This window comes from Triticum aestivum, chromosome 1A (genome assembly GCF_018294505.1).
Source record: "Triticum aestivum cultivar Chinese Spring chromosome 1A, IWGSC CS RefSeq v2.1, whole genome shotgun sequence".
Lineage (NCBI taxonomy): Eukaryota > Viridiplantae > Streptophyta > Magnoliopsida > Poales > Poaceae > Triticum > Triticum aestivum.
Genome location: NC_057794.1, coordinates 542153297 through 542165569, shown reverse-complemented (window position 1 = coordinate 542165569; position 12273 = coordinate 542153297). Strand labels below are relative to the sequence as shown.

The window sequence follows — 12273 nt, the reverse complement described above, 5'->3', positions numbered from 1 at the left end:
TTGGGAGACTAAGGCCTTGTGCAATGGCAGGTGCCTAGACAGGTGCTAGAGAGAAAAACCCGGGTTTTTTTTCTTGAGATTGGTAGGTAGAAGCAAAGTTTTGCTCCCGGTGCCAGCCGGTGCTTGCAAAAATAACTGCCTCCTTCACATCCAGCGAAGCTTCAAATAGTAGCAGGTGCCAGGCTAAGCAGACGCTACACAGGTGCCGGGCTAGGTGCTACGTGAGTATTAAAGCAACTCAAGCATCTATGCTAAGGCCTGTTTGGTTTCAAATAAGTCACCAACTTATAAGTCAAAAAGTGTAAAAAGTGACTTATTTTGCCAAACAAACTCAACTTATAAGTCACCCTAACTTATAAATCATAAGTTGCTTCACCCCAACTTAAAACTTATAAGTCACCATTTTTGCATGGGTCCCACCACCTTTACATAAAAAACAAGGTGAGAAGGTGTGCTCAGGTGACTTATAAGTCAAGTGACAACCAAACAGGCGTGACTTATAAGTCACTGGTTTTAAGTCACTTGACTTATAAGTCGGGTGACTTATTGGAACCAAACAGACCCTAAGCACTCCGCATTGCAAGACAACTTTTTTTTTTGCGACCCAAGCTGTTCTCTCTCCTTAAGCACCTGTGTCTAAGGCACTCACCATTGTATAAGGCCTAATAGCCTTGATTTTATTCTTCCTTTGAGTTGTAAACGATATGTCTATTCTATGAGGAATAAAGTTGTTGATGCTAAAAAAAACAGTAAGCATCCGAATATGCAGCATTACTCGCCAGCTGCGTCTACTAGCGCGTCTTGCCATGTTTAATTTTTTTTAGTTATGCCATGTTTAATCTTCACTGTTTCCCCGCAAAAAAAAAAAATCTTCACTGTTTATTTTGTACATGACCAATTAAAGTCGGCTGGCTCATTATACGTAATTATCAGTTAATTATCTTACTTAGTAGTAGTGCCAACTATGTTTAAACATCTTTATAAGAATATATGTGAAGGAAATTCATAAATAATTGTTGAGTGTGAGCTTCATCTCAATATGGTTGAGCTCATCTTTTCGCCCATTGTGTATTGCATGGATTTTTTTTTAAAGTAGAAGAACATGAACAGTGAATTTATAGTAATAGCACCAATTTCATTGGAGTAACTCAAGTGCCGCCGACTAAAATATGTCGAAGAATTAAGCTCGACGAGCCATCTGTCATCGGCCTCTCGCATGCAATGCTAAAGTCGAAGCCTTCAATTTTCGTATGGTACTTTTCTTTTGTGAATAGTTATTTTTCTTATGGTACTGCAGGCAGTATATCAACCGATATTCAATTCAGTCTCATCTTTGGATATTCAATTCGGCTCCGGGAGCATTTGCTCCGTCCTCCAAAATATTTTTTTGTAAACGTCAAAAAAAATGTAAAATGAAATAAAATAGACAACTCATGTCTAATTATTGTCCGTAAATATTTAGGTAGAATGCCCACACATTTCAACGTGCATAAAAAAGCAACTTAGTCTCGGGGAGGCGTTTTGCCTCCCAGATAAACAACACCTAAACAAAAGTGGTAAAATGTTTTTTAAAATTCTATCTTTTGTGTGGATGTTCGTGTAAATGTTGCAAGCATGCTAGACAATTCTCATGTGAAATGGAGCAGTATTGTTTCGTCGGTGAAACACAAATTAGGGTTGACATTTTTGGGTAACATTTAGTGTTCAATTTGTTTTTTTCATAGCCCAAAATGTTCAACTCTTTTGCCTAAAACTTTGCAGGTAGCATTTGGATGCTAGTTAATACATAAAAATTTAAATTTCGTTGGGATTTTTTTGCACGATGCTCCCAGACCCAAACTGGATTTCCGGTTTATCGCGGCTCATAGTTTAGTAAAATTTTTTTTTGAGGGACAGTAAATAAAAAGTTGAGGTGCCGTCACGTCGTCGATATACGAAAGAATCTGAAAATCTGGATAAACAGCATCTCCCACCAGGCAACGACACAGCACAACAGTTTATTTATTATACTGAAGAAAATGACAGAGCAGAACAACAGCGGCAGGAACCCGGAAGACCGAAGTGCCAGTCCGCTTCTCCGTCAGCGTCAGGCAACCGCAGCCGCGCCCCTCCCCTCCCCTCCCCTACCTACCACCTCAGCGCCGGCGACCGCCATCACTCCGGCGCACGCGGTCGCGGGCGCCTCCTCCCCGTGCCCGTGGCCGAACCGAGCAGAGCTGGAAAGAATCCACTAATTCAGCAGCAGCAGCGGGCGAGCAGTCGAGCAGAGTCCACTGGGGCCAAGCAATGGCCTCCGCCGGAGGCTTCGGGGGGCTCTCTCTTCTCCTCGCGCTGTCGCTGTGCTCCGCGCTCGCATCCACGGTACGCGCGCGCGCTCTCCCTCGCGTCGACCGATCCTTCGCTTGTTCGGGATTTGGATTGATTTGGTCTTGGTGGCGCTTGACTCGCCGTGCGGTGCGGGTGTCGCCAGGTCCACGGCGAGGCTCCGAGGAGGTTCTGGATCGAGGACGACGCCTTCTGGAAGGACGGGGCGCCGTTCCAGATCGTCGGCGGCGACGTGCACTACTTCCGCATTGTCCCCGAGGTGAATAAATCCCCCCTCTTCCAACTGGTATTACTGTACATGTCACTGCGATCTGCTAGAGAGCCTGGAGTGGAGTGGTTCAGTCAGTTAATTCGCGATGACAAGTGAGGTTCGACTGATAGATTGGTGGTTTTGGCACATTCCAGAGTATCAGTAATCACGAATTCAGTCAGTTCTGTACATGTGTTGTAGGTTTAGTTCTGACAGAAATTGAATTCTGTACATGTTCGCACAGAATTTTGGTGCATTTCAGAAATTCGGTACTACTACTAGTTTACTAATAATTCTATACAGTGTGTTCAATCTATCACAGACTGTATTCAACAAATCGGGTGACCTTGAGCTTGCATGGCTGTGATTGATTGATGAAATTGCGACTTCTCTTTGGAATAGTTTACTACCTCCGATCCATATTAATTGTCGCTGGTTTAGCAATTAATATGGATCAGAGGGAGTAGCATTTTTTTTGTCATACTTGCAGTCTATTTTTTGCTACACCCAGCTTATAAAATGACTGAATAAGCTATCCGAGATGATTTTTCTTTATTGATAGGGAAATAAATGTTTCTGTTATCTGGGTTTGTATCTAGAGACCATGGCCCATTTATAAGCTTATGTTCTTCCAGATATCTTATTGCGAGCTTACATGCACGTTGCATTCTCTGTGTGCAGTACTGGAAAGATCGCCTTTTAAGGGCTAAGGCACTAGGCCTGAACACAATCCAAACATATGTTCCTTGGAATTTGCACGAGCCGGAACCACAGAGCTGGGAATTCAAGGGCTTCGCTGACATTGAATCGTATCTAAGACTTGCTCAAGAATTAGAAATGCTCGTCATGCTTCGTGTAGGTCCATATATTTGTGGAGGTAATTTCATAGCTTATTGAAATTTCAGCATGTCAATATGACTATCAAGATAATTGTATCTGTGTACTGAGAATACTAAAGACATGGCTAAGCAGACTTATAAACTTCGGACAAATATTCTAAATAATCGAAATAGTCACCCCTTCTTCCTCTGAAATATGTATTTCATAGTCTGCTGGTTTTATGTCTGATAAGGCCTTCTAGCTCTTTTACTTACAAAATAACCCTGCAAAAGTCAAAGGACTAACAATAGTCGTAGTGTCTACAGTCGGTCCTCATGTCAGATGTTTTCTGTGACCCTGTCTGATGAAGCAAAGAGTAAAATGCTTCCACTTGATCAAGAACAGAAACCATCATTTTCTCATGCTATGATTTACTACGATTAGTTCCGAACTTGTTATGCCCGGTTCAGAAATTCTTTGTATTAGTACAGATTCCATATAGTTTCAGAATTTGGAGTTGATTGGGTTGTGATAGTTCATGCCCTTCAGTTGAGCTTTTTGCCGATGTGATCTATGAATTCTTGAAGCTGTTATGCAGAATGGGATTTAGGGGGATTTCCACCATGGTTGCTCACCATAGAACCAGCCCTTAAACTACGATCATCAGACGCAACCTATCTTTCCTTGGTAAGCTGCCCAAAACATCACCAATTTCAGGGTTTTATGTATGATACTGCCATCATTGCTTTGGGATTTTCTGGAGCTATTTTGACCAAGGTTAGCTAGTTCTATAGGTAGAGAGATGGTGGAGAGTCTTGCTCCCAAAAGTAGCACCACTGTTATACGAGAATGGAGGTCCAATTATCATGGTGCAGGCAAGTCAATCATGGTTTAAATCGGTTAACCACTTCATATCCATTTTCGTTTCTGTTTTATCCTGCTAACAAGTAACTAATCTTTTTCCCCTGTCTAGCAGATTGAAAATGAATTTGGTTCATTTGGAGATGACAAGAATTACCTTCATTACCTTGTTCAGTTGGCCAGACGATATCTGGGGAATGACATTGTTCTGTACGCAGTTTCCCTTCTCATAATTTTTACCACTTATTATTGTCTGCTAAATTTATTACTTATTCTATAGATTATGTACAAAGTTATTTAGGGTATAACTGTAATTTTGCATACTTACTAGGCATGGTAGTGGTGAAATTTCATACAACATCGAAATTGGCCTTGCTAGCAGTTCCCTTTGTGGGAGGTTATAAACCTTAACTGCACAAATATCATTTACTAGCACCATGTTTGTTATAGTCTAATTCTATTTGTTTTATTTTGCATTCAGAATTGGACTGGAATAATACTCTTGTCCTGCTTATCAGTTTCCTCCTATAATAAGCAAGAACGATTTCATACAAGACCTGCCTTTTGTTGACACTTTACATTTAGATTAACGTACTTGCATTCTGCAATGACAAACCAGAATAAGAAGAGAGTCAAAAGATATCCAGTTGATAAAAAATCACCGTGATGCTCTCATCTGATCGATCTTTCTATTAATTTGTTTATTTTAGTTTAGAGAAAACCTTCTGAAAGATAGCATCAATATGTTTGTTCCTTTGTAAACGGTGGTTATCAAAGTCGCAATTATGAGTTTCACAAATAATCTTTTAGGTATACAACTGATGGGGGCACTACTAATACCTTAAAGAATGGAGCAATTCTTCAAGATGATGTCTTCGCTGGTAAATTAGACTAAATGACTTTTGTGATGATGTGGATGTTCTTTCTGTAAAAAAACACTATGACGTGGATGTTAGTGTAAACACCCTAGACCCAAAATTCGGTTAAAGCTCCTCATCCGCATGTTTGGCGGTCATGCGCGTAGCAACACGTGGACTTTGGTCCCAGCTCACCCAAAAGGGTTTCAATATACTTGCTTATGTGGTACTCAATGACGGATTAGGGTGATACAGTCAAGTTTCTTTCAGTCAATAACCCTATATTTTCAATCCCCCCACCCCACCCCCACACACAGAAATTTGCTATCTATGTAATCCTTGAAAGTGCACTGTCATTTTTTACTATATGCATGGTGAGCGATGCTAAATGCTAACGTGTACAATGACTTCTCTGTTGATATTGCTAAAGATTATGAAGATTATTTGATATCCACTTGAGTATGGTTTCCTAACACTTTTGAAGCAGAAAATAATTCTATCTTCCTAATTTCATAATTATTACAAGTAGTATGCTTTTGGTTCTCCCCAGTTACCAGTTTCCAAATAGTTATAATTCAAGTGCAGCTGTTGATTTTTCAACTGGTGATGATCCATGGCCAATATTCAGATTACAGAAGAAATACAACTTACCGGGAAAATCAGCCCCTTTAAGTGCGTAAGTGGTCTGTGGCTCTGTGCACCATGATTAATATTATATCACTCGTCTATTATTTTTTCGGATGTAACTTGTACTACTGATATTTCCTCTTTACTTTTCAGGGAATTTTATACCGGATGGCTAACACACTGGGGTGAGAGTATTGCAACAACAGATGCCAGCAGCACAGCTAAAGCTCTTAAAAGTATTCTATGCCGCAATGGTTCTGCTGTACTCTATGTCTGTAACGAGAGCCCCTTTATCACTGCATTTCATTTACATTTTAGTTTTACTAATTCTGTTTTTCATGAGATCTGTTTCCAGATGGCTCATGGAGGGACAAATTTTGGGTTTTACAATGGAGCAAATACTGGTCAAACTGAATACGAGTATAAGGCAGACCTTACATCTTACGATTATGCAAGTACTTCGCCAAATCGGTTCTTTCATTTCTTAAACCATTTCTGGAGGTATCTTATATTTATATAATGTCTTTGACCAGGATGCGCCAATTAAGGAGCATGGAGACGTGCATAATCCCAAATACAAAGGCATGCTATATTACATTTGAACTTTTCTATTTGAAGCATGATGGTTCTATCAGAAGTTCCAGTTTCTCCTAAAATAGTTGCTTTAGTTATTCAGTTCTTGACATGAAAACATAACTGTTTTGTTTGTTCTTTTTTGGCTCTGCTTGCCATCTATCACCACGAGTTAAAACGAAAAATACGCGATAGGTCTTAAATGGCATACCCTAATCTATGCATCATCTGTATGCCATAGTTGACGAGCAGGTGTAGTAACCACCAGTTTAAAGTATTTTTCTCAACCACACATTGAAATGCGTGTAATTTTGTACGCGTTGAAATAACACAGAGTTACAGGAAACCAAGAAGGCGAAAGAATAACCATGCAAAACCTGCAAAACTGAACAAGGAAAAGACTAAAAGATATAAAAATAATAAAGAAGGTCCTAGAGCTCCTACAAGAACAAGAATTAGTACTAGACAAAAGTTATTGAATTTCTAAAAGTCTTAGAGAAATTTTATACTTGAGATGTATTTTTAAACTACTGTTTGTCTATGTTTTTCTGATTACAACTTGGTGGTATCAAGCAGCATTGAGAAGAGTAATACATGAATGCACTGGCACTCCTCTGCATCCACTTCCTGCCGACATTGAAAGAGCAAGTTATGGGCTTGTGAAATTACAAAAGGTTGCTTCTTTCTTTGACATATTTGATAAGATCTGTGATCCACTGAAAGTGGCTGTTTCAGAACAGCCTCTGTCTATGGAACTGACAGGCCAGGTAGGAACCTATCCAAGTATATTTCTGGACTCTGCTTCCTTTTCCGTTCTAGAAGTTGTCAAGCAGGTTCACTATGTTCATGGTTACATTTCTTTTATTCCAGATGTTTGGGTTTCTACTGTATGTGTCGGAATACCAAGGAAAAGGTCCTTACAGCATCCTATCAATTCCAAAGGTTTTCCTACTCATCATTTCTTTCGTTGACATGCATTCAAGTTCATTGCTTTTAGGTCTAATTTATGCTGTAGGTACATGACAGAGCCCAGGTGTTTGTGTCATGCTCACTTGATGACGTCAGAAATCAAATATATGCTGGCGTTATTGAAAGATGGTCTAGTAAAACCCTACAGATACCAACCTTAAACTGCTCTTCTAATATCCGCTTATCTATCCTGGTAATAGTCATGAATTTCTTTTGTAAAGTATAAAATGGAAAATCTCCTTGCTTCCGTAGATGTTACAGTTGCTGACACAATATTACATAATCCTGCTCTTATTCTCATGTTCTTGAGGAAACTGTTGCACAGTCTACTAATGCTACTCTACTTAGTTCAAATCAAACTCAGTGAATTTTGAGATGTGGAATAGATTGGTAGAGACTCCTAAAAATGTATTGGTAGAAGCCGATTTGGCTTGTGCCTGTGTAATGTGTATAGCCATAGGCATGACAATGACTTGGTAAAAGATGATTGCATGATTTCCAGTTTAAACCTTCTGTATACATCCATGACTGGAGGCATGGCATGCTTCTGTAACATTTTGACTTGCATAACTGGATAGCCTAAAATTCAACTAACACTTATTTAGAGATCTGCACATGTGGAAAGTATCAGCCTAGCCAAAAAAGATAACATGATAAACTACTGTTACTTAGTACTTATAAGTATCAGAGTACAATTAGCTATTACTTCTGCAACCTTCCTTTCGAATAAATAATATTAATTCATGTTTTCTGCCTTACCTACATATATATGCGTTCTATCTACAGGTAGAAAATATGGGCCGTGTAAATTATGGGCCATACATTTTTGATCAGAAGGTAAGTCCCACACTCCCACGTAACCTCGCTCATGCTGCAGTATCCACATGGACCATGCTTGTAAGCTTCTTGTGCTGATCATTACGGAATTGACAAATACAGGGGATATTATCTACTGTTGAAATAGATGGTGTGACTCTCCATCACTGGAAAATGTACCCGTTATCGTTCAATTTACTGGAAAACCTTTCGAAATTCCAACCAATCCAGCAGATCACTGATGCCAGAGCTAGCAAAGTGTCCAGTCATGGTGGTTCACAAAATAAGCTACGTGATTTGTCATTCTATCTAAATGGTAAGCCCCTGTATATGGTCCTTTTAAATAGTTAAACACAACTGATTCCGGTGCAGTCATGCTCATGGGAAAGTCAGGCATAACTGATTCCTAGTCATCGTCAGTTGGTTAAAAACTTAAAATGGCTCATGATATAATGGGCTTTGAAATTGCACTTAATCTCCTGGAAACATTTGCCTTATTTGTCATATTTGTTGCTAGTTCAGGAAAAGCTAGTGGATCTCTGGAGCTCTCTTTTTAGATCAATATTGTTGAAACCTGAAAATTGCTGTAACCAAAAGTTTGCATCTTGAATTTTAATACTTTTGTGTTGACCTTTTCATAGCCGGTAATGCACATGTTCCAGTGTTGCATTTGTACTTTGATTGCACATCCGATGAGTTTTTTGAAAAATATACTGCACCGCTACTCAAAATATCTTTGCATTGTATTATGACAAGGCAAATCAGAAGAGCCAGAATTTTATGAAGGCCATTTCCACATTGACTCCAATAGCACGGTAAAGGATACATTCATATCATTCCGTGGTTGGAACAAAGGGGTTGCTTTTGTGAACAACTTCAACATCGGAAGGTTCTGGCCGGTAAAATACTGAGACCTCCACCTGACAAACTGTTTTTATGAATTCCAGTTCTGCAAAGAATTTTTGTTACGCTCAAAAGTGATCTGAAATCGGACCTGTTTTGTAGGTAATGGGACCACAGTGTGCTCTTTATGTTCCTGCTCCAATCCTCAGATCTGGAGACAACATTGTTGTATGTACTTTCTAACTATTTTCTACATTCGCTGTTTATTATGTCATATGGCAAAGAGATACCTTCCATACACTGATCCCAGAACTCAAATGCACAGAGAAATTTAGTTCTTTGGCAGGAATGCTATTAGCAAGTGACACATGCTCTTACATTTCATTATTTTTGGCAGGTAATCTTCGAACTGCACGGTCCAAATCCTGAGCGTACTATCAACTTGGTAGAAGATCCAGATTTCACGTGCGGTCCAAATCGATGAAAAAGGTTACATTGAGTGAGTGTGTGTGTGTGTGTGTGTGTGTGTGTGTGTGTGTGTGTATAGACAGTTCAGGGCAAACTTCTCACATGAAAATGCTCTCTTTTTTCATACAGAGGCCCAAGGTTCTCAACTGAAAAACATGTATCTAAACATATTCACAGCAAGCCATAGTTGCATTGTATTTTCAGAAATGTACCTCTTGACGGATTCAGGCTTGCGAGGTGGCGTTTCTGGGTGGTGTAATACTTGAACTTTATTATTGTTGGTTAATGAATGTTGGAAATGCGATCAATTAGTTCCAAGAAAGAATCGAAGTGAATTCCACGTGTGATTTATTTTGATAAACAGAGTTTTCGTCGAATTAAGGCCCGACCTACATCACACAGGCCACATGGGTGTTGTCATTTCCCGTCTGGATCTGAAATGTTAAACCACTCAGAGCGCGACAGCTCATCTTGCAAAGAGCATCATACCAAGATGGCAGAGAGCAACACCAACATACCTACCTAACACGCCCTACTTCTACTTGATCACCGGCAGCACGGCACGGCGCGGCGCGACCAATGGCAGCGTCCCCCGACGCCGACGACGTCCACATGGCCGAGCTGCCGCTGGAGACGCGGTGCCCGCCGTCGCCGCTCAGGCGGTACGGCGGCTTCTGGTGGCCCGAGCCGATCCTCCCGGGAGTCGTGGCCGCGCGCGCGCGGTTCGTGCCCAGGCCGTCCGACGTCTTCCTCGCCAGCTTCCCCAAGTCCGGCACCACCTGGCTCAAGGCCCTCGCCTTCGCCGCGATGACCACCCGCCGCGCGCCCCCGATCACCCGCTCCGCTGCCGCAACCCGCACGACTGCGTCGAGTTCCTGGAGGGGCTCTTCGCGCTCTCGCCGTCGCCGGTCATCAGAGGCGGAGACGTGTTCGCGGCGCACCCTTCGCCGCGCGTCATCGCCACCCACATCCCTTACCGCTCCTGCCGGAGCGGGTCACCGCGGAGGGCGCCGGATGCAAGGTCGTGTACGTCTGCCGCGACCCCAAGGACGCCTTCGTCTCCACGTGGATGTTCGCCAAGAAGATGATGGAGGCCGCCGCTGACGCCGACAACAATGGCGACCCGCCGCCACCTCCAGCGCCATTCGCGATCGAGGACGCGTTCGAGCTCTACTGCCATGGCCGCTCTATGGGCGGCCCGCAGTGGCACCACGTTGCCGGCTATTGGGATGCGAGCCGGAGGCGGCCCGAGAAGGTGCTCTTCCTCCAGTACGAGGACATGCTCCGGGACCCGGCGGGCAACGTAAGTAAGCTGGCGGAGTTCATGGGGTGCGCGTTCTCCGACGGGGAGGAGGCCGCGGGGGTGGTGCGGGACATCGTGGAGCTCTGCAGCATCGACGCCTTGAAGAACATGGAGGTGAACAAGAATGGTGGTCAATTGTACGTGAAGAACGAGTCCTTCTTCCGGAAGGGGGTCGCCGGCGACTGGAGGAACCACTTGACGCCGGCGATGGCTGCGCGGCTGGACAAGATTGTCGAGGATGCACTCCAAGGGTCGGAGTTCACCTTCAACGCCATGGCTGACCGGTAGGCCGGCAGGGACGACCGATGCTGAGAAACTAGCACGGCCGGGCCGGCTGGTCTATGAACACGAGTAAAGCAGAAGGAAGGTCGATGTTCAGTTGTTCACGTAAAAATAAGAGAGAAGTGCGCTTCACTTTCTGGACTTGTGGTACCCTTTACTACTTCTCCTAGGATTCACATAGTAAACTTAGAAGGCTCATTCATTCCAGTTTTCTTTTATGAAAGGGAATGGCTATAGGCACTGAATTCAGAATTTGGGTGAGTCGAATTCTGATCTGCCGTTGGATTCTGATCTAAAGATCAGAACCAACTTCTGTGTGAAGTGTGAACTGAACCGACTGACCAAATTCTGAGTCAGTCGATCAGCCCGGCCCAAGGCAATCCAAAAAGAAACGAGAGCTTGTCTTTTTAGGATACATGCATACAACAATGAGCATAAGGGTTATCGGTGTTGGGATTCTGTCGGTCGACAGGGATACATATTTCCCGGAATGTGACTTTGATGAGTCTTGTTCTTTCTACCCGCGTCCATCCTCGTCAACAGACATCTCTTTTCTCACATTTCCCGATACACCTCCTTCCGTGCCTCAAATTCCTACCCCTTTTCCCCTCGTTGTTGCAGATATGGCACCGTTCGCTCCCACTATTTCTTCTCCTCCCTTGTTGTTAAACATTGTAACCTGCGGTATTGTATAAACCGTATGGATAGACTTGTATTCTGTATAGGTTGTTAGGCCGTTGTGATTGAGTCCTTGGAGGACAATCCACGTCATGTAAATCTCCTCTGTAACAACCAGGGTTCGGCCCTATATTAACACGCAATGCGTCCCTGCTAGGCATACACTTAACCTATTTTTCACATGGTATGCAGAGCCTACCTTTTCCATCGCATCTAGATGTTGAGCTCCTTCTCATCTGTCGCCATGGTCGTGCCCTCCATCGCCTCTCTCTGTCACACCATCACTGAAAAACTGACCCGAGAGAACTTCCTAGTCTGGAAGGCACAGGTCCTGCCACACATCAAGTGGGTAGGGCTGATGGGCTATCTGGACGGCTCGATCAAGGAGCCTCCCGCTGCGATCCTCTAAGAGAAGGAAGTCTCCGGCAAGAAGGAGATCACGTCTTCGCCAAACCCCGAGCACCATGTGTGGATTACCCAAGACCAGCAAATCCTCACGTTTTTTATCTCATCGCTCTCCCGTGAGGTCTTCCTGCAGGTCAGCTCCTACACCACCGCCGCCATGATCTGGAACGCCCCGCTGCAGAGTTTCTCCTCACAGT

General features: G+C 43.0%; 1 protein-coding gene and 1 pseudogene across 2 annotated transcripts; both read left to right on the top strand.

The window, feature by feature from the left end:
* Window positions 1-2037: 2037 nt before the first annotated feature.
* LOC123064876 (beta-galactosidase 8) lies at window positions 2038-9716 on the top strand. 2 transcript variants are annotated; one of them, XM_044488281.1, is made up of 20 exons: window positions 2038-2361; window positions 2471-2584; window positions 3257-3452; window positions 3993-4081; window positions 4189-4269; window positions 4371-4465; window positions 5066-5136; window positions 5698-5788; window positions 5893-6010; window positions 6095-6190; window positions 6273-6321; window positions 6889-7079; window positions 7183-7254; window positions 7328-7474; window positions 8068-8118; window positions 8221-8413; window positions 8854-8996; window positions 9103-9168; window positions 9338-9429; window positions 9538-9716. In XM_044488281.1, exons 1-19 carry the CDS (start codon window positions 2287-2289, stop codon window positions 9422-9424), a joined length of 2025 nt encoding a protein of 674 aa, XP_044344216.1. In that variant the 5' UTR covers window positions 2038-2286; the 3' UTR covers window positions 9425-9429; window positions 9538-9716. The 2 variants fall into 2 exon arrangements, with proteins under 2 accessions (XP_044344216.1, XP_044344211.1); XM_044488276.1 differs by having other exon boundaries at window positions 2039-2361; window positions 9338-9716.
* Window positions 9717-9836: 120 nt separating this feature from the next.
* LOC123064891 (cytosolic sulfotransferase 12-like) lies at window positions 9837-11642 on the top strand (annotated as a pseudogene).
* Window positions 11643-12273: the final 631 nt, after the last annotated feature.

Coding starts and splice junctions, on each gene's coding strand:
- LOC123064876 (XM_044488281.1), top strand. CDS start 2,287: ATGGCCTCCGCCGGAGGCTTCGGGGGGCTCTCTCTTCTCCTCGCGCTG. Junction 7,255..7,327: donor GCATCCTATCAATTCCAAAG/GTTTTCCTACTC, acceptor TTTATGCTGTAG/GTACATGACAGAGCCCAGGT. Junction 8,997..9,102: donor ACATCGGAAGGTTCTGGCCG/GTAAAATACTGA, acceptor CCTGTTTTGTAG/GTAATGGGACCACAGTGTGC.